The sequence below is a fragment of the Rhyacophila brunnea genome, unplaced genomic scaffold (genome assembly GCF_057557595.1).
Source record: "Rhyacophila brunnea isolate RB1 unplaced genomic scaffold, BYU_Rbru_1.0 scaffold_4, whole genome shotgun sequence".
In the NCBI taxonomy this organism is placed as follows: domain Eukaryota; kingdom Metazoa; phylum Arthropoda; class Insecta; order Trichoptera; family Rhyacophilidae; genus Rhyacophila; species Rhyacophila brunnea.
Window position 1 is genome coordinate 48,295,891 of NW_028233068.1, and position 22,897 is coordinate 48,318,787.

General features: G+C 38.6%; 1 protein-coding gene across 17 annotated transcripts in view; it reads left to right on the top strand.

Moving 5' to 3' along the window:
- bt (projectin protein bent) overlaps positions 1-22,897 on the top strand; it is a 229,024-nt gene that overhangs the window by 199,978 nt on the left and 6,149 nt on the right. For all 17 annotated transcript variants that reach the window (XM_085953753.1, XM_085953755.1, XM_085953760.1 and 14 more), the window contains 29 exons: positions 1,267-6,255; positions 6,695-6,862; positions 7,193-7,345; positions 7,522-7,671; positions 7,807-8,001; positions 8,531-8,735; positions 9,058-9,216; positions 10,650-10,851; positions 11,011-11,147; positions 11,335-11,544; positions 11,808-12,014; positions 12,124-12,272; positions 12,407-12,527; positions 12,634-12,831; positions 14,088-14,207; positions 15,049-15,213; positions 15,455-15,625; positions 15,940-16,056; positions 16,567-16,732; positions 16,884-17,044; positions 17,293-17,451; positions 18,240-18,447; positions 19,823-20,009; positions 20,171-20,325; positions 20,693-20,845; positions 21,131-21,357; positions 21,682-21,847; positions 21,977-22,101; positions 22,262-22,460. In XM_085953753.1, the coding sequence (XP_085809879.1) occupies positions 1,267-6,255; positions 6,695-6,862; positions 7,193-7,345; positions 7,522-7,671; positions 7,807-8,001; positions 8,531-8,735; positions 9,058-9,216; positions 10,650-10,851; positions 11,011-11,147; positions 11,335-11,544; positions 11,808-12,014; positions 12,124-12,272; positions 12,407-12,527; positions 12,634-12,831; positions 14,088-14,207; positions 15,049-15,213; positions 15,455-15,625; positions 15,940-16,056; positions 16,567-16,732; positions 16,884-17,044; positions 17,293-17,451; positions 18,240-18,447; positions 19,823-20,009; positions 20,171-20,325; positions 20,693-20,845; positions 21,131-21,357; positions 21,682-21,847; positions 21,977-22,101; positions 22,262-22,460 (9,722 nt within the window). The remainder of the gene's footprint in view (positions 1-1,266; positions 6,256-6,694; positions 6,863-7,192; positions 7,346-7,521; positions 7,672-7,806; positions 8,002-8,530; positions 8,736-9,057; positions 9,217-10,649; positions 10,852-11,010; positions 11,148-11,334; positions 11,545-11,807; positions 12,015-12,123; positions 12,273-12,406; positions 12,528-12,633; positions 12,832-14,087; positions 14,208-15,048; positions 15,214-15,454; positions 15,626-15,939; positions 16,057-16,566; positions 16,733-16,883; positions 17,045-17,292; positions 17,452-18,239; positions 18,448-19,822; positions 20,010-20,170; positions 20,326-20,692; positions 20,846-21,130; positions 21,358-21,681; positions 21,848-21,976; positions 22,102-22,261; positions 22,461-22,897) is intronic.

A 22,897-nucleotide genomic window follows, 5' to 3' on the forward strand; every position in this document is an offset into this window, starting at 1 on the left:
TCAGATTGGTCGGGTTGTTGTTTTTTATTTTCGTACATTTAAAAAAAAAAATTGCTTGTTTACAAAAATGGATAAAATTGAGTTTAGAGCTGTTATTAAACATTTTAATATAAAAGGGTTAACAGCAAAGGAAATAAAAAATGAGTTGGATTTAGTTCACGGCATATCTGCTCCTTCACTTGCAACTATTTATAACTGGTTAAATGAATTTAAACGTGGTCGTACATCAACAAAGGATGAACCACGCTCAGGACGTCCTGTAGAGGTGACTACACCAGAAATGATCAATAAAATCCACGATATGGTGTTAAGTGACCGAAGATTAAAGTTGAGTGAGATAATTGAGGTTACAGGGATCTCAAAAGGTAGCGTCATTTCTATTTTACATGACAAATTGGGCATGAAAAAAGTTTCTGCAAGATGGGTGCCGCGTTTGCTCACAGTCGACAATAAACGCAATAGGGTGGTGGCCTCTAAAGCCCTGTTGTCGCTCATGCAACGCAATCCGGATGAATTTTTTCGTCGCTTTGTGACTGTAGATGAAACATGGATACACCACTATACTCCCGAGACGAAAGAACAGTCAAAGCAGTGGATTGCGAAAGGCGAACCATGTCCAAAGAAGGCGAAAACCGTAAAATCAGCTGGTAAGGTTATGGCTACTGTATTTTGGGATGCACGTGGAATTATTTTCGTTGACTATTTGGAAAAAGGAAAAACAATAACAGGGGATTATTATGCATCTTTATTGGGCCAGCTAAAAAACAAAATTGAAGAAAAACGGCCTCATTTAAACAGGAAAAAAATCCTCTTTCATCAGGACAATGCCCGTGTTCACACATACGATCAATGGCTAAAATTGAAGAATTGAAGTTCGAATTGGTCGACCACCCTCCGTATTCGCCAGATTTAGCCCCCAGTGACTTTTTCCTTTTCCCAAACTTAAAAAAATGGCTAAGTGGACAACGTTTTTTTTCAAATGAAGAAGTCATCGATCGGACAAATGCTTATTTTGAGGACCTTCCGAAAACTTATTTTTCTGACGGTTTAAAAAAAATTGAGAAACGTCTAACCAAGTGTATTGAGCTCCAAGGAGATTATGTTGAGAAATAAAAAAAAAATACAAAAATAAAAACTGTTTTAATGCTTTTTTCTAAGGAATTATTGACCCACCCTCGTACCTACCTACGTCATATTATAGTATTAAAAATAAAAAATAAATATTGATTGTTATATTATTAATTTCATCAACGTGTGATTTTTCAGGTTGATGGAGATGTCACCAGCGGTAAAGTGAATGACCTGCTTGAAGGAAACAACTACGAATTCCGCGTCCGCGCCGTTAATAAGGCCGGAAAGGGAGAACCTAGTGACGCATCCAACTCTCATCTCGCCAGAGCCAAGAACCAGGCGCCCAAGATCGACAGAAACTTCATGTTTGACGTCAAGATCCGCGCCGGACAGAACTTCGACTTCGACGTGCCCGTCTCCGGAGAACCGATCGCTGTCAAAGAATGGTCGGTCAACGAGAACATCATTATCAACACCGACAGGGTCAAGATCGTCAACGAAAATTATTCGACCAAGTTCAAACTGATCGACTCAAAGAGGACAGATTCCGGTGTGTATACGTTGAAGGCGAAGAACATCAACGGAACAGATTCAGCCACTTTGACTGTCACTATTTTGGATACGCCCTTGCCACCTGAAGGTCCGCTCAAAGCCGACAACGTCACTAAGTCCTCATGCTCCCTTTACTGGAGACCACCCAAGGATAATGGTGGCAGCGAAATCACCGGATACGTTGTCGAGAAGATGGACTCAGAGAACATGCGATGGGTGCCCGTCGGAGAGGTGCAAGGCTGTAACATTCGCGCTGATCACCTTATCGAGGGACATGACTACAACTTCAGAGTCAAGGCTGTCAACAAGCAGGGCGAATCTCTGCCCCTGCTCGGTCACGAACCGGTCACCGCCAAAGATCCTTACAACACTCCCGACAAACCGGGAACTCCAGTCGTCAAAGACTGGGACAAAGATCACATGGATCTGGAATGGGTACCGCCCAAGAAGGACGGTGGATCCCCCATTACCGGCTATATCATCGAGGCCAAAACCAAGTACGGAACCTGGGAAAAGGCTGCCACCGTTAGTGGTCCGCAGACAACCGCCACCGTGCCAGGGTTGACAGAAGGCGAAGAGTACGAATTCAGGGTTATTGCCGTAAACAAGGCTGGACCCGGTGAGCCTAGTGATGGATCTATGTCCCAGATCGCCAAGGCCCGATTCTGCGCTCCGCACTTCGATAAGATGCTGCTTAAGGATATGACTGTCCGAGCGGGACAACGTATCGCTTACGAAATCCCGATCGAGGCTTCTCCAAAGCCCACCGCTGAGTGGCAGATCAACGGAACTGTTGTCAAGCCGTCCGACAGGCTCGACATGCAGGTGTTCATGAACAAGGTGACTTTCGATATTCCATTCTCTGTGAGGTCAGATGCTGGATCTTACAAACTGACCCTCAAGAACGATCTGGGAGTGTGCAGTGCCACCGCCATGGTCACCGTTCTGGATAAGCCAACCAGGCCCGAAGGACCTCTCATCGTTTCCGAAATCACCAAAGAAAGCTGCCAGCTCACCTGGCGTCTGCCAAAGGACGATGGTGGATCACCAATTCTTCACTATGTCGTAGAAAAAATGGACATGACCCGTGGTATCTGGTCCGACGCCGGCATGAGCAACTCGCTCACCCACCAGGTCACCAGATTGATACACATGAAGGACTATCTTTTCAGGGTTAGCGCCGTCAACGCCATTGGTCAGTCTGACGCGCTAGAACTGGGTAAGAGTATCTGCGCCAAGAACGAGTTCGACGAGCCCAGCTCGCCCGGAAAGCCAGACATCACCGATTGGGGTAAGGACCATGTCGATTTGCAATGGGCCGCACCCACGACCGATGGAGGTTCTCCCATCACTGGCTACATCATCCAGAAAAAGGAGAAGGGAAGCCCATACTGGGTGAATGCCGTTCACGTCCCACCGAAACAGACGAACGCGACTGTACCAGATCTTACTGAAGGACAGGACTATGAATTCCGCGTCATTGCAGTTAACACGGCCGGACAGAGCGAGCCCAGCGAGCCATCTGATATTGTCACCTGCAAGGAGAGGTATTTGGCTCCTAAGATCAAGACTCCATTGAAGGAGATCCGCATTAAGGCTGGTCTCATCTTCCACGTCGACATCGACTTCATTGGTGAGCCAAGTCCCGAGGTCATCTGGACCAACGGAGGCAAGCCAATCCTCACTGATGAGAGGACAACAATAACATCGATCGGCCATCACACCATTGTGCATATTGTCAACTGCAGGAGAACTGACGGTGGTCCGTATCATCTGCTTTTGAGAAATAGTTCAGGTATCGATGAAGGTGGCTTTGATGTCATCGTTCTTGATAAACCAGCACCTCCAGAAGGACCATTGGAATACGAGGAGATTACAGCGCAATCTGTGACTCTCTCGTGGAAACCTCCTAAGGATAACGGAGGCAGTGAAATCACCGGCTACGTTATTGAGAAACGCGATCTTACTCATGGAGGTGGATGGGTGCCAGCTGTTGCTTATGTCAACCCTAAACACAACCACGCTACAGTTCCCAGATTAATTGAAGGAACCAAGTACGAGTTCAGAGTCTCAGCTGAGAACTTGCAAGGCAGGTCAGAGCCATTGAACACCGAGAAGGCCGTCGTTGCCAAAAACCAATATGACGTTCCCGGAAAACCAGGCAAACCGGAACTCGTTTCCTCAGACAAGGATCACATCACAGTTAAATGGTCTCCTCCTATTTCTAACGGAGGATCCAACATCCTCGGATACGACGTCGAAAGGAGAGATAAGGCCACTGGCAGATGGATCAAGATCAATAGTGACCCTATCAGGAATAACGAGTACACTGATGAACGCGTACAAGAAGGACACCAATACGAGTACAGAGTATCAGCTGTCAATGCTGCTGGACCTGGCAAACCCTCTGACCCCAGCAACATTTTAACCGCCAAACCGATGAAGGAGAAGCCAAAACTCTGGCTGGATGGTCTCATTGGCCGCAGGATCAAGGTACGTGCTGGCGAACCTATCAACGTAAATATTCCGATTACTGGAGCACCCACACCCAAGGTCGAATGGACCAAGGGAGGAATACCTCTCTTGGCGTCACATAGAGTGTCTTCTGAGACAGCCAATGACGCGACTAAGCTTCTCATTGAGAAATCCGTCCGTGATGACTCAGGAAAGTATACCATTACTGCATCCAACGAGCACGGAAAGGATTCAGCTGACATTGAAGTCATCGTCGTCGATAAGCCTGGTGTTCCCAAAGGACCTCTTACCTACAACAACATTACTCAGGACAGCGTCAGCCTCATCTGGCTGCCTCCCACAAATGACGGTGGTAGCGAAATCACCGGTTACGTGGTGGAGATGGCTGACTTTGGCGTCAATAACTGGCACGCTGTCGCTGGCTTCTGCCCTAAGTGTGCATACACCGTCAAGAACTTGGTTGAAGGCAAGAAGTATAACTTCAGAGTGCGCGCCGAGAATATTTACGGAGTTTCAGATCCACTTGATGGCAAAGCAATCATCGCCAAGTCTCCGTTCGATCCTCCAGATGCGCCCAACACCCCCGATATCATGGGATACACCGCTAGCAGCTGTTCCTTGGAATGGAAGCCGCCTGTCAACTGCGGAGGCAAACCCATCACTGGATATTATGTTGAGAAGCGTGAGCGCGGAGGCGAATGGATCAAGGCAAACAACTATCCCACTCCCAATACTTCCTTCACCGTCTCAGATCTCAGGGAAGGATCTAGATACGAATTCAGGGTCATCGCTGTCAATGAAGCCGGCCCAGGCAAACCCAGTAAGCCCACTGAACCTATCACCGCCCAGACCCAGAGGCTGCGCCCAGAGGCCCCCGAAGCGCCCAAACCGGATCGCATCACAAAGGATTCCGTCACCTTGTCCTGGCGTCCACCAAAAAGCGACGGCGGAGCTAAGATTAAGGGCTACATCGTGCAAAAGAAGCATAAGAACGATTCGGACTGGTCCGACTGCAACGATACCCCAGTGGCATCGCTCATTTATACCGTACCTAAACTCAAGGAAGGAGAAGAATACCAGTTCAGGATTATTGCCGTGAACGAAGTTGGAAACTCCGAACCTAGCAAACCTACTGCCAACATTGTCATTGAAGAACAGCCCAACAAGCCTTGCATGGATCTTGGAGGTATACGCGACATTACCGTCAGAGCTGGAGAAGATTTCTGCGTTCACGTTCCTTACACTGGATTCCCTCAGCCTACCGCCACATGGTTCGCCGACGACAACACCTTGGACGTGCAATCTGATAAGAGGATCTTCGAGAAGATCACTCCCGAGTCTGCCAGTCTTGTTGTGCAAAACTCAAAGAGAACCGATGCCGGGCAATACAGATTGCAGCTGCGTAATCCGTCAGGCTACGACACGGCCACAATCAACGTCCGCGTTCTTGACAGGCCCGCTAAGCCTGAAAACCTCAGGGCTGACGAGTTTGAAGGCGATGCTCTCACCTTATACTGGAACCCACCAAAGGACAATGGTGGCGGTGAAATTACAAACTACGTCGTCGAAAAGAAGGAAGCCAGAACACCAAACTGGACCAAAGTTTCTGGATATGTTACGACACCATTCCTACGCATCAAGAACTTGAACGTCGGCAGAGAGTACGACTTCAGGGTCATGGCTGAAAATCAGTATGGCCAATCCGACCCGGCTCAGACTACCGATCCAATCAAGGCCAGACATCCGTTCGACCCGCCCGCGGCTCCTGGAGCACCAAGATCAGTGGAGACCACCGAATCGTCCATCACTATTACCTGGGCCAAGCCCAGGCATGACGGTGGGTCTCCGATCACCGGATACGTTATTGAAAAGAGGATGATCGGTGAAGACACGTGGACCAAAGCTTCTCACGCTCACGTTCCCGACACAACATACAAAGTCATGGGACTCATCGAGAACCACGAATACGAGTTCCGCGTGGCCGCCATCAATGCAGCTGGACAGGGACCATACTCGCAGAGCTCTGACATCATTGTGTGCAGAGCGCCAGCCAATGCTCCTAAGATCACCAGCGACCTCAACATCAGGGACATCACTGTCATCGCTGGAGAGGAGCTCAAGATCACTGTTCCGTACACTGGAAACCCCAGACCAAAGGTAAATTATCAGAAAATTATTTGTTTATCGTATCTTTATGCCCACGATGGTCGAGCGGCTTAAACGTTGGCTTATAATGTCATGGGTCCCAGGTTCTAATCCTGGGTCTAGTAAATACACATAAAATGTGTATTATTGTTTTTTTCAATTTGTGTTTGGAGTCAGAGTATGGACCTAATAAATTGAGCAAGTGGCTAACATCCATTTCTCTTAAAAACAAAAACTCACTCTGTGGAGGCCCATGGTATGTGATGATATGTATATGATCTTACTAGGATCGGACATGGTCAAAAGAAGAATTTACTTTAAACATTGGAATATCAAAATTGTCAATACCATGAGTCCATTTTAAAACATAATGACTTTATTTGTACATTTGTGGGTACATAAATTTAATACTATAAAAATAATATGCTCATGATAATCGAATGAATTGCAGGTTGGCTGGAATGTAAACAACGAGGATGTATTCCCTGGTGACCGTATCAAGTTTGTGACATCCGACAATGATACAGTCTACATCAACAAGTGCGTAAAGAGGAGTGACACTGGACTCTACACTATTCTGTTGACCAACAATGTTGGATCAGACAGTGCAAGCTGCAAGGTAAATAGTTTCCTTATAGTCTACTTATTTTTCAAGATACAATACAAAGATTAGTGAATTAAGTTATTATAATAAATTGATCCAAACCAGTCAATTAGAAGTGCCGCATTTAAACAGTTGCTAAAGTTGTTTTAATGGGAACTCCAGTTAAATGGCCAATATCTAATGGTATAATATTATAAATTTTGAAATTTAAACTACTTCTAAAAAAACTTCAAAGTTCACTAGAAAAACCAACTGACTGGATACAGTTGAATGATAAATGGTGGTGAATGAAGCAATTTTTTTTAAACAAGGCACATAATCTTAAATCGGCTGTTTTTTTTTCAGGTCCTCGTTGTAGACAAACCATCTCCTCCAGTGGGTCCATTGGACGTGTCCGACATTACACCCGACACATGCACCCTCGGCTGGAAGGCACCACTTGACGATGGAGGCTCTCCAATTACCAACTACGTCGTGGAGAAGATGGACAACAATGGAGTGAGTAGTTGCTTTCAGCCTTCCAATAATGATATTAAATGAAAAAATATATTCAAATTATTTTTGATCTATACACATTCAGTACAAGCTAATATGTACATACATATTTAGTTAATAAAGTTTCAACATTGTACAAATCATGATACAATATTTTCATATGTAACAAATCTTTCCAGATATGGGTTCGTATTTCATCATTCGTCCGCAACTGCCACTACAATTGTATGAGTTTGGAAGCCGGAAAGAAATACCAGTTCAGAGTACGTGCTGAGAACCAGTATGGAGTGTCCGAGCCACTCACACTTGAAGATCCCATCACTGCCAAGGTAAATACAATAATTCTTATTTATTGCATACTCTCCAATTTCATTATTCTTGTCCCAGATGGATCATTGTTAAAGCATTTATTAAATTTCAACATCAAATAAAATGTTTCTAAAATATGCTATTTATATTTACAGTTCTCATTCACTGTTCCCGATGCCCCGGGCACGCCCCGCATCGGAGAATGGGAGAACGGCACAGCTACCGTCACTTGGGACAGACCACGTCACGATGGTGGATCCCGCATCCAGGGCTACAGAGTGGAATACCGCGACGTCCAGGATGGAATATGGAGGGCCAGCGACTACTTGGTCAAGGATAATTCTTACCAGGTACGAATCGACATTCAATTCTGACAGATTCTCACAAATTTTGACAGGTTATGTTTTTTTTTGAGTTTTCCTATCTACACACTACATTAAATCAATAGAAAAAAACTGTATTTATTTATAATACCCTATAATACTACTAAATTAAATAAGTAGAAAGACCAGTATTTCATACAAAGCCCCAATGTTTTGAATGAAATGTTAAATATTGTACTTCCATGATGTTTGGCAAATGAATATTAATTATTGGATGCTAAATGGAGTAACTTTTTAAATAACAATATATTATGCAGGATAATGATACGTTTCGATTGGCTGCCAGGAATGTCTCAGAGAACAAATATCCAAATACTTTTATTCTTAAGTAATATCCTCTTTTCTGTCTCGACACTCTGAAACAGAGAATACAACAAATAATGATGAAATGCTCAAGAAACACACCGCAATATAATATTATGGATTCTCGCAGCAACAAAATTTACTAACCAGTTATAAACTAAATTAAATTAATAATGCGTATGTCCCACATCAGGTATACAACTTGGATGCAGGCCATGAGTATGAGTTCCGCGTGCGCGCCAAGAACGCTGCCGGATTCTCCAAATACTCCGCCAACTCCGCCAAGTACCACGTCAAATCAAAGGGTGGACCACCATCCCCGCCCGGCACACCCAAGGTGCTCAAGGTTGGCAAGAACTACGTCGACCTCAAGTGGGAGCCGCCAGCATCAGATGGAGGTAAATTTTTCTGACTAAACAATATTGGAAATTTATAAGAATCGTGTTGTCATGAAGTAGAAGTTTTAGATTCCCCTCTATGCAAGGTTGCATTTCCATTGAATCCTTTACAGTATGCCACTTCTCTGTTGACCATCAAATTTTTAGTGAATGTTCATGATAGATGTTGTGTCATGAAACAAACATCTTAGTAAGGAAAAAATTTCATAAGATTTTTGTTTAACTACAAGCATACCTAATGCAATATTTTATGAGATTCAATTTCTCATGTATTATCATGACAGTTTCTGTTTGAAATAATTACATTGTTGTATCATTGTAGGTTCTCGCATCACCGGTTACATCGTCGAGAAGCGCGATGTTGGTGGCGCTCTGTGGGTGAAGTGCAACGACTACAACGTCATGGACTTGGATTACACCGTCATGAACCTCATCGAGAGGGCCGACTACGAGTTCAGGGTCATTGCAGTCAATGCTGCAGGTATGGCCATAATTAGATTAGCCATTATTATCAAAAGGATATATTATTATAATGTAATGATTTCATACTCTCATAACTGAATATTTTTATTTAGTTATCGCAAATATGTGCATTTTTAGTCTCTCTACAATATAGCTTCATATTAACACTATATTATAATTTATCTGTCGTCTTAACTAATAATTCTATCTGTCTTAATATCAATTTTAATTTAAACTAACATCAGGAGATACACTGGAATGAATAATACATAATTACAATCATTACCAGAATTATTCACAAATCGTATCTGATAAATGTTAACTTCTCTTGAGAAATAAAATACCGATTATTAATGATATTTATTACAACATTATTTAGATTTCTGATGTACTTACACAAATTTGTCGACATAGCCAGATTATTATCAATATTGAATATAATTATTTTCCTAAACATGGGTGATACAGAGGTCATGAATTTTGGTATAATGATCTTATTGGGCTATAAATTAATTAATGTAAATAAAAGATTGTTGAACATACATAATTTGAAAATACCTCAGATATCAACCAGTAGAAAAAATGTTTGAAAAAATTACGACACTCAATGGGAATCGAACCCGTATCCACTGGATTTGCACCATCTGCTTTACCAATTGAGTCACATGCATCCTATATAATTACGACGAAATTAACTAGTAGTTTTTATATATTGAAACGTTTAACAAATTGCGTTAATTTTGGCAATCGGAGATATCAATTAACTTAATTACTAACCGGCATCAGGATCTCTCCAAATTAAATGAATAAAATAGTTTATAAAAAGATTGCTGTCACAGCACTACTTTCTTCAAATGGCATTACTACTAAGCCCAGTATCGGTTTATCATATCGACCGTGTTTAGGAAAAAGGGCGTAACCCACACGGAACAAATTTTACAGGAGAGGCAAAAAACGTTTTTTGAATAATTTTAGTTTAATATTAATAAAAAAATAGGCACAGACATTGAGTGCATGATGATTGATGATTTGGTGTAATATCTTTTCGATCTACTAATAATTAAAGAAGTTATTACAGAAAAATCATTACAATTGAGGGTAAATGCTTTTTTCCTTAAATTAAAACTTAATTAAAGCTCAATTAAAACCTGAATTTAGATAATAAATCAGCATTTGCGGCTTACTTCCTTTTTACAGAACGTGTATTTAGTTGTATACATTGTTAATACTTACCTAATAAAAGCACTTTTCGAAAAATCGAGGGTTACGCCCTTTTTCCTAAACACAGTCGATATTATTATTTATCTCCATGATTGTCAAATCAAAATGATGCGACATAAAATCACATGAATACATTACATGGGATCACATGTAATTATAAAAATGTAATTATAAAAATGTACTTACCTTGCAAAGCAACATAGAATAAGTTTTTGTGTTATTTTATTATAGGCAAATCAGAACCATCAGCATGCACAATGCCAATAAAGATCTGCGAAGTGTTGGGAGGCACGAAGCCAGAATGGGTGCGCCCGATGACCAACCTGACACTGCCACTCGGCAAATCATACTCCATCGAGTGCGAGGCCGCTGGAAAGCCAGTGCCCACCGGACGCTGGTTGAGGAACGGTCGCGAGATTGTCATGGGAACCAGGTTTGTCCATTTCCTTAAAAGCTTAAACAAATCATAATAATATATTAATTGCTAAAAATAAGATTGCATTCCTTCTAAGAACTATATAAGTAATTTTCATAATAAAGGTATGTATGGATGTATGAGACGTTTGTTACCAATACGAATGTGACATTTCAGGTTCATTGCCGAGTCCAAGGATGGAGTTCTCCGTCTGAACATCACAGAGCTCCGCGAGCAAGATGAAGGTGACTACACTTGCGAGGCCATCAATATTATTGGATTTATCTACAGCACTGGACATGTCAAGATCGGAAGTGAGTATCTCAAAGATTTAATAAAAAATTGCAAAGTACTTCTATAACTACCTGTATTAATTAAAAAAAAATATCAAAATCAAAAACAAAGTACATCTAACATCAGATAAGTACTCTAATAATTTTGTTGATCCAATACGAATGAGTTTGAAACTTTGATTTTTTAAATTTACTTTCATTCCACCAGCTCCACCGAAGATCACCAGGATGCCTGGAGACCTCTATCTTCCAGAGCACGATAACACCAAGATCAAGATCTATTACACTGGAGACCAGCCTATGGAAGTCACCCTCACCAAGGATGGCCACAAGATTTCTGAGACTCCACACATCAAATACACCACCTTTGATGATTACATCATGATCTTCATCAAGGATATCACTCAGGAAGATGCTGGTAATTAACAATACTCTATTTTATTGCGGTAGAACATCAATTGTTTGAACTATATCATTAAATGTCATTTTAGTGAAAATTGGTAAAGATTTCTTGTAAAACTGTTAAAATAATGTCAATTCCACTTTATATAACTTTGATGCTGAAAGATACAATCGAAAAAATACATCAGCATTGCCAGTATAGAGGATTTATGGAGAGGATTCTAAACAATTACTATATACCGCGCCATGTTATAGTAAATTTCTGCTAATGATTCACAGGCACATACAGGCTGGCCATCAACAACAAGTCCGGAGAAGTGGCCGATACATTCCAAGTGTACATCACCGGACTTCCTGGACCACCAGAGGGACCACTGGAGACCACCTCTATCACAAGGCACTCTTGCACACTGGCATGGAAACCACCAAAGGTCAACGGAGGCCTGCCCATCACTCATTACGTCGTTGAAAGGAGCGATGTTACTGGTACGTGGATAATATTGTTAAGCTTCTAAAAATTATGACGAATCCATAAAAATATTAAATTAATCAGTAATAAGTAACTTTACTTCATATTTTTTAATTAAATTTCTAGGAAATGCCTGGATCACCGTTGCATCATCGGTGAAGGACACAATGTTCACCGTCCAAGGCTTGACTTTGGGCCAGGAGTACTTGTTCAGGGTACATGCCTGCAACGACAACGGCATGGGACCTGCTCTGCAAGGAGTCAATCCCATCAAGGTAATAAGCGATATATCTTCTTTAAAGCTACAAGAAAATAACTTTTTATTCTGTTAATTAAATTAATTAATTAATTAAATAAGATCTTCTACAGCCTCTCATCTGTCATTTTAATAACTAATAATTGTTTTCAGGCCAAGGCACCATTCGATCCACCTTCACCACCCGGCACTCCTCAGATCACAGAAATCGGAGGAGACTTCGTTCACATCTCATGGGACAAACCCGAGACTGACGGAGGATCAAGAATTCAGGGTAGGACATATTGCATTAATTAAAACCATATTCATCAAACTATTTCCACACACCTATATCTTTTTTTCTTACGAACCACTCTGATAACCATTTTTTATTGTAACAGGCTACTGGATAGACAAACGCGAGGTCGGCTCAACAAGCTGGCAGCGCGTGAATGCTGCTCTTTGCCCTGCGCCACAGACAACTTGCTCGAACCTCATTGAAGGAAGACAGTACGAGTTCCGAGTATTTGCTCAGAATGAGGCTGGACTCTCCGAACCCAGCTCTAACAGCACTCAAGTCAAGGTTGTCGATCCTAAAGGTATGTATTTTTTTATTCTAAAATTTTAGGCATTTTGAATGTAATATTTTATTAGTTTGTTGATGAAATATATTTTGATTACCGTCAATAATTGTGACTGAGATCTATCAACGCTTGACTCATAAAACAGGTGAATACCCGAGATAGCGTATAATCATAATAATCCAAAAAGGTAATGCAGTCGCTATTTTGGGTACTCTTAATCTAGGGAACTGGAAGAGATGTTTTATAAACATGGGGAAACCAAAGATATCATACGTTTTCTAAATTTAGTTTATATATAAGTAAACAAACTTATTTTTTAATTTTACACCTTTCCTCACTGTTATTTTGATTCACTCTTTTATTCATATTATTGTCTATCTATATTTCAATTCACCATGTAATTATGAAAAAAATATATACAGTAGAACCTCGATTATCCGGACTATTTTCATTAAAAGACAAATTGGATATAATCGATGCTTTGAAACGCGCTGACTCGGGACGTTATCTATCTAATAAATATGGCGTCGGAAAGTCAACTATCTCGGATATAAAAAAACAAAGTGAAACTATTATGAAGTTTACTAATAATTGTTTAATGTCAGAAGATGGAAGCTCAGAGCGGAAAGTTATGAAAAAAGTCAGGAAATAAAGAAGTTGAAGAGTGTATTTTTATGTGGTTCATACAAAGACGAAAGAGTCACATCGGTAAAACAACCGATGGATCAGGGTGTAATTGAAATATTCAAACGTTTATATAGAAAACATAATATGCTTCGACGATTATAGCAGACAAAAATAATGAAGAAACAGTTATCGGCTTCTACAAGAAAATAAATTTAAAAGATTGTTGCTACATGGTAGCAGATAGGTAGTTGGAATTCTTTAGATGTGTCAACTTTGAAAAAATCATGGAACAAAATTTTGAAAAGACCATTAGTAAGTTCCAGGAACGCGGTAGAACCTGCTTTAATCTTCAAGCAAAAATCGATAATAGATTTTTTTAATAAAAAATAATATATTATACATATGTGTATATATATGTAAATCTAGACAATAAAAATTATTCATACTGAATATAGGTACTTGTCTTTCCCTGTCAATTATGATTTTTTTCGATTATCCGGATTTTTCCTTATCCGGACTATCTTCATCCCCAATTAGTCCGGATAATCGAGGTTCTACTGTACCTATATACTTAATCCCTGGTTCTTCTAAATGCCTTGTGATTACTTGACAAAAAAAAACATAATTATCTTCGTCTTTTGCAGCTGCCACTCCACCAGAGATCTTGAAGCCACTGAAGAATGCCAACTGCATCCAGAACCACAATGCTCAATTCACTTGCACCATTACTGGACAACCAAAGCCAGTCATTACATGGTACAAGGGTAAGTAGTACTTCATATTTATTATCTTATTCCTCATTTGGCTTCTCTCTAATTCTGAATGTTGGAAGCCATCTTAACTATAATGTTCCCTATCACAATGGGCCAAGCATGGCGAATGTTGGCATCCTTTGATGCAAGATGAAGTAGAACCACCAACACTGTGTCGAAGTACGGTGAACATTTGTCGACCGTGGGCCACACAACGCAAATGTTGCTCTCTACACAAAGGTGAGACAGCATACATTCGCCTTGGTTGGTCCATTGTAAAGGGAAACATAACAATCATGTATTTAATTCATGATAATTCCATTATAATAGTAGAAGCTATTGGAAAAAACTGTTGTGAAGGCCACAATATATCTCAAAATTTCAACAATGCTTGTTCAGAAAATTGCCAATACCACCTGTCAATTTACAAGATGATGATATTAATTAACTAGATATGTTCAAGATGAATAATAATACATTATGGTATCTGCTTGATTAAAACTATAACTACAGTAAAACCCCGTTAATATGAACATAGTTAATTCGAAATTCGCCATAAATCGAAATATTCCCTAAATTCACAAAATCTATTTATAGTGGATTTCCACCAATTATACCACTAATATCAGATCTATTATTCTGAATGAAATGTATCGAAAATGGAAACAATGTTACAAAATTGCAACAAAACTTTATTTTAAATATTACTGTCTTTTGCCATACATTTTGTATTTCGTAATTCGATTTTCAGTCCCGTCGATTTCGAATTAACGGGGTTTTACATATAATGTTCATCGGTATAATTTATTAATTGGTGGGTTGATTATTAATGCCATATGTTTTACTTTAACAGGAGCCCGTGAAATAACCAACGGACCACGCTACAGGATCTGGAGTGACGGTGAAGTCCACAACCTCACTGTTACCGACGTGTATGGTGAAGATGCTGATGAGTATGTCTGCAGGGCTGTCAACAAGGCAGGAACCAAGAGCACTCGCGCCGAGCTGCTTATTATGAGTGAGATACACATCAACTTATGCAATCAAAATAATTATGAAGTGATTTACAATAATTAATTTATCTGTGCTAAATGTAAGTCAATTATTAATTCAAGATTCAGAAATTATAATATGACGGGTTCACTGAAGTAGTGTTTTCTTGCAGTATTTTTTATGATCATTAAATTGCAAATTGATTTCTTGAAACAAGAATACCAATGTCAAAAAGTCCTAACTCATGTCTAAATCACCTTTTTCAGCCGCTCCCAAGTTGTGCGTGCCACCTCGCTTCCGTGATGCGGCATACTTCGACAAGGGAGAGAATGTCATCGTCAAGATTCCGTTCACCGGACACCCCAAGCCCAAGATCACATGGGTGAGGGAAGGTGAAAACATCGAGTCTGGCGGCCATTACCATGTCGAGAGGAAAGGTAAAAAATATTTATTCAATATTATCTATTTTATATTTCAAAATATCTTAAAAAAGAAAAAGAAATGATTCTATTCAACAAAATTTAGTAATTTGTTAGTGGACTGTATAATTTATTGTATCAAGCATCAAAGATGACATTAATAAATTCTAATAATAATTATCTACTCATATTGTTTTCTTGTATGATTCATGAAAAATTAGTGAAAAATATATTCCCATGTATTGGATCACCAGTAATAAAATTTATATTGATATTTTTGACAACGTAAAAAAATAAATCATATATTTTTATAATATTTTCTCTCTTGACAGATCGCCATGCTATTCTCACAATCCGCGATGCCAGCAAATTGGACTCCGGCCCATACAGGATCACAGCTGAGAATGAGCTTGGATCAGACACCGCCATTATCAACATTGAAATCAGCGGTAAGTTCAACTATTCATTCAAAATAATATTTAATAGGATACTAGACTATTGTTAATTAAACGATTCACCATTGTCATCATTGGCTCTACAGTTTGGTGTGAACTTTAAACACACATTGAAAAAATTACATGTGAATTTGCCAGATGCTAGATTCGAACCCACTGGCCACAAACTATGGATTTAAAAGCGAATGTTCTGTCTTTATTCTATCATTTATTATAATATATAGAGTATCGAAAATTAATAATTATCTTTTTTGTTATGTCCACCCTCAAAGCGTGTGGTGGCCATATACAACACAGTGCCTTCAATTTTCTTGTTTCTTTGTTGATCTTGTCAGCATTTAATAGCTCCGTCGAATACCTCATATGTTTTGTAACATTTTAAGCTGCTGGAATCTATTAGTTTTAAAGAAGAGCCTCTCTGGAGACAAACATAGTATACATATCTATGTTTCACAGGTTCGACATCACTATGCGATTATTATTTTTATTTTTGTTACATTCTAGATCGTCCCGATCCACCACGCTTCCCAACTTGTGACAGCATTTCTGTGGACTCACTTGCACTCACATGGAAGGCTCCAGTATGGGACGGTGGTTCCAACATCACCAACTACATGGTTGAGAAACGTGAACACCCGATGAGCAGCTGGATCCGAGTTGGAAACACCAGGTACAGAAGTCATCCATGTCAATATATTTTAACAAAAATAACACAAACCATTCCTACTATTTTTCTTTTCAAGTTACGTTTAAATATTCTATAAATAATATTATGTATGTTAAAATTATGTGTAATAACTTGCTGTTAATTTTTCCATCAGGTTTATGACCATGGCTGTGACCGGCTTGGCTCCTGGACACCAGTATGAGTTCAGAATATATGCCGAGAACATCTACGGCAGGTCTGATGCTTCAATCACCTCAGGACTTGTTGAGACCAAGAGTATCATCAAGAAGGAGATTAAGAAGAAGGAACACCCAGGTAAAAAATGCTCATCAATAATTAACAATACGTATCTGCAACGTCAAATTACAACACATAGAAATAATTTATACCCTTATAATTATTTTAATGAGTATGTCTCTACTGATGTCTTGGTTTTTTTAATTGACCGTGTTTCTAATGATTTTCGTACAATTTTAAGGATTTTTGAATCTTTTTAAAATTCATTTATTTATTTTAATTCCTGATATTGGAGTTTTAATGTGATCTTCGCGTACTTTTTTTAGTTGATGAGAACGGAAAGAGAATCAGGACAAACGCAGACCACGGACCGGTAAAGGATTACGACAGCTACGTCTTCGATATCTACTCCAAATACGTGCCACAGCCCGTTGACATCTCCACAGACTCCGTATACGACAAATACGACATTCTTGAAGAGATTGGTAAGAGTGCTTTTTCATCATTATGTGCTTTTAATTAATGTTATTAGGTAGTGATGGCGCTCTAAGCTCCGAGCTAATATCTCGGACTGGAACATTAGATATTCTCTCTTGATAATGCGACCCTTGGTCGAAAAATTGTGCCCATCACTCTTTCAAAATTACAAGTAAAAAATGTATAGGTTCAAATTCAATACATTTATTCAGTATAGAATTTTTATGGTTAGATCTATGTATATATTACAAGGTGTTTTTAAAGCTATTACCCTACAATATTGTGATTAAAATGTATTATTCGGAAGATTGAAATTCACTTCTGGATTACAAATCGTAATCACTGTATTATGTACAAAAGTTGTATTCAAAAGTTCTATTAACCTAAAACTTACTATATACAAACATAGATGGCTTTGATTAGCCTTTTTCTAGATTTTTATAATATTTCCATAACATTATTATTATCACCATAATAATATACTGAGAATGTCTTATTTACATAGGATTATGTCTGGACTCTATTTGAATATAATAATGATACAACATTTAAATTAAGTGTTTTATAAACATTACAAATTTCAAAATTTGAGTGTCCGCATTAATCCTATGTAAATTTGGTCATTCATAGTCATATCAAATCTCAAAATAATTAACATGATCCAATGTACGACCACATCTAAATAAATTAAGCGACCATGAATAACCGCCATAAGCGTTGGTGTTGTGAATTGATGTTTGTGATATGCCGTACCGGAGAGCAATGTTTTTAGTGTCGTGGTCTCCTTCTGCAACAGGCACCGGCGCGTTCGGCGTGGTCCACCGCTGCCGCGAGAGGCGCACTGGCAACACGTTTGCGGCCAAGTTCATCCCCGCCGCGCACGCCATGGAACGCGAGCTCATCCGCAAGGAGATCGATATCATGAACCAGCTGCACCACAACAAGCTCATCAACCTGCACGACGCCTATGAAGATGATGATGAGATGGTACTCATCTTCGAGTTGTAAGTTATATACTATTACTTACTTCACTGTTTATTTATTTCAACAAAATTAAACTACAAAGTTTCAAAAAATTTCTATTCGCAGATGAGTGTAGTCACCAATATCAGGCTATTAAAATTGTCCCAAAATTTTTACTTCTTCTTCTTCCTTTTGTATATATAAACGAAGGTCAACTATCATCATTTTCCCTTCTAACAATGAACAAAATTATTCAAGGGCTTTTTAAACCCATCACCCAGTACTATAAATCCACCAGTATAAGTTGTCTGATGAGTAGGGCCCGGATTTATATGCTAGTGCATGTTTTGTTAGGGTGTATGCAGAGCTATGAGAGTTGCAAAGAAATCCGTTTTGAAAGACGCAGAATCCAAAAATAAATTTTTATTGTGCATATAAATGCATATTTGAGACGTAAGAGCATATTTGAGACATTAGTGCATATTTCATAAATAAATGCATATTTTAGAGCTTTTGAATGTATAATTTTAGTTTTTTAAAAATATTTTATCGAAATATAACTAAGTTAGGAAGGAAGATTGTTTAGATGCACTTGCATTTTAATGCCATCTCCGAACTGTGGATTTATCAGTGGAAAAGTGAAGTCAACTCGGGCACTATTATTTAAAGTTTACCCAAGTGGAGGTTGAGAGGTAGTTTTCCGCATATAAACAAAATACTGACAGATACCTATGCGGAAAAATTTAATGCCAAAGCATAATATTGAAAAAAATAATGTAATTTTCTTTCGGGCAAAAAACAGAAAATAGTATTTAGGAATAGTTAACTGTGTCGTTTTTATTTTTTAAGCTATGTTTGGTTTACATTGCATTTATTATTCAAATATTTGTAGGTACTTGTGAAAAAACTATTTTGAAAATTGTAATTGATTAACTTTATATTCTTTGTTTGTGTTTTTTGTTCTGATATCGTATTATGTTGAAAAATTATTAACTAGTTATTCGATTTTTTGTCAGTAATATTGGGTAAAGTGGGTATTTACAATTTTTTCCCACAAAAAATGACAATTTTTAACTTCATATTTCTTCGGTTTTAGTGCATATTTTATTGATTTTAAGTGCATACGTGCATGCATATAACCATGTTTTTTGTTGCATACAAATCCGGGCCCTACTGATGAGTGAGGGCGCCACATGCAAACAATTAACATATCATTCAATACTTTTTATACTGTGATGAGCTTAGTTCTAATTTGGAACACCGGATGATTTATGATGGGATATCTATCTATATAATATCCTTATATAATAATAATTATTCTGTTTCCTTGATACATATTTACTTCTAACATTGCCTATATCTTTTTCTTTTCTGTAAAAATTACAACTCAACTAAAATATATTGTTTCTTATTCAGCCTGTCTGGAGGAGAACTGTTTGAGAGAATCACAGCTCCGGGCTACCAGATGTCAGAAGCAGAGGTAATCAATTACATGAGACAGATCTGTGAGGGAATTAGACACATGCACGAGCAGAATATCATCCACTTGGACATCAAGCCCGAAAACATCATGTGCCAGACCAGGAACAGCACAAATGTCAAGGTAAGTCTCAAATTCAATAACTGATATTTTGGTGTATTCTGTACAATTCACCCACAGTGCCCAATCTATCATATCACATTAATTGCTGAATTAATAACTTTGAATTTTATTTTAATAAATACATTTTGGCTTTCATAATTTTATTGTATTATTCGTTTCAGCTTATTGACTTTGGCTTGGCCACTAAACTGGACCCCAACGAAGTGGTGAAGATCTCCACAGGAACTGCCGAGTTCGCTGCTCCTGAAATCGTTGAGAGGGAACCGGTCGGTTTCTACACTGACATGTGGGCCGTGGGAGTGCTAGGCTATGTACTGTAAGTATTTCATCATTCTTCTATATATTATCTACTTCCTAAGTGGACTATGATCACAGCAGCAAATATTATCTATTCTCTCGTCGTCTGCATTCAGTGTAACTGTCTTTCAGCTTAGTCTTCCAATTATATACTTAATATTCGACAGTTACTAATAGTCTGATCTAATCAAGACAGTTAAGAATATTAAATTTAGTTCATGTATCAATATCAAAAGCATAACCTAACCAACACAGTCTCCTAATCGTAATTTATTAAACTATGCCATATCAGATATGTACATCTTTAATTCTGTCTATGAATACGGCATTCGGATGAATGTACTATTGATACTTGTATTAAAGACTATTCTGCAATGCTTGTTTAGGTTGTCTGGCTTGTCACCGTTCGCTGGCAACAACGACATTGATACTTTGAAGAATGTCAAGGCTTGCGATTGGGAATTCGACGAAGAAGCCTTCACCAATGTTTCTGATGACGCCAGAGACTTCATCAAGAGATTGCTCGTCAAGAACAAAGAGTAAGTTTCTGCTATAATTAATTAAATCATCTAACCATTTAGGTTAACAATTTTAATAATAAACAATTTATGCACTTATATTTGGTGAATGTTTATTACATAATGTACATATTCATTTTCAATATAATTATTGTAATAAGATTAATTTCCATTAAAATTATGTATGTAATAATATGATTATTGTCAAATGAGTACTCTTTATTATATTAATATCTTTAATGGAGTTCTGATTTATGTATGTGAATTATTCAATTTACTAGATGTTAATTTTTTTTGTGAATTCAGGAAGCGTATGACCGCTCACGAATGCCTGGTTCACAACTGGCTGACCGGAGACGCGTCATCTCGCACCAAACTCATGGACGGATCACGCTACGAGAACATCCGTGACAAGATGCGTGCACGCTACGAACGCTGGTCAGATCACCTCCTGCCAATCGGCAGACTCAGCGAGTACTCCTCGCTCAGGAAACTCATGATTGAGAAATGGAAGATCTATGATGGCACATTCGGTGAGTTCACATTTATTTTGTCAATTATTATTAAATAACTGACAAAAAATCTTTATGATAAACATTGCATCTATCTTTCAACTATATTCAGAATGAACAAGAGTTAAAACAAAAAATTCCTTTTAAAAACAGTCGCCAGTCAATTACTCTCGGAATAGTTATTTGAGGAAGTGAGATCATCATTACCCTGTTACACTATTATTTTCTTAAGTTGTCTGGATTTTAGGGACAACAATAAATTGTATTATAATATCTTATAACTAATTAGTAATAGTTTAAAAGTTAATATCTATATCTAATGGTATTTATCTTGTCCTGTTTTAGATCGCAGACAAGCAGCACCACGCTTTGTTATTAAACCACAATCGGCCTTCTGCTACGAGGGTCAATCGGTGAAGATCTACTGCAGAATTATCGCCGTCGCCACACCGACTGTCATCTGGTCCAGAAACAACCAGGAATTGAGACAGAGCGTCAAGTTCATGAAGAGGTATGACTATTTTTTTTTTTTAGAAAGACGTAATGAAAAATTGCTACACATATAATTAATTATTACCTACTAGTGATATTAGTATATAAACTGTGATATCACTCTTCACTGATTGCATTTTTAATTCAGGTATGCCGGAGACGACTATTACTTCATAATCAACAGAGCTCGCCTGCAAGACAGGGGAGAGTACATCATCAGGGCTGAGAATCATTATGGATTCCGTGAGGAGATTGTGTTCCTCAACGTACAGCGTAAGTACCTTCCTATATCACAACCTATCAGTATTTTTAATGTTTATAGAAAAATGTGGAAGTGTAGGCACAACATAAATCATAATTTTTAAATTCATTTATTAATGAATTAAACTGCATAAATTTAATGCTTACATATTTTATCTCGCTCTCTTGACAGCCGTCCCGAAGATGCCCACAATCCCACGATTGGAGACCGAGCCACGCAGACGCGAGGCGTTACCTTATACCTTCTGGCAAGAACAGAGCGAATGCGCTCCAAGCTTCACTTTCCTGCTCAGACCTCGTGTCATGCAAGCCAGAGACACCTGCAAACTGCTTTGCTGTTTGTCAGGACAACCTACACCAACTGTCAAATGGTATGTAACATTCAGAAATATCTCACCAGTCAGTTATAGTCATTATAATATGGAATAAAATTACCTCAAATTTTAATACTATGTACAATATAAAATTTGGATGTATCCAAAATTTAGATTGGCATAAAATTAGAGAGAACATTGAATTGAAGAAATATTTATATATGACCACAATTCAATATTTTCAGGAAACAACGTTTTTATGTTTCAAGCATCAATTATTTGTTTTAACGTGAGATTATTTTTTCCGTTGTATTCTATGTCGAAATTAGAATCATATGGCAATTTGTTTCAGCCGATAAACACTTAAATGTAATAAATATAGGTAAAATAAAATTGGACGTAGCGCTATTTGTACCTCACTTTTTAATTTACTCCGCATAAGGCACATATTTCCGTGGCACTGTCATGAGTTTACCAGATGCTACAGCATGGGA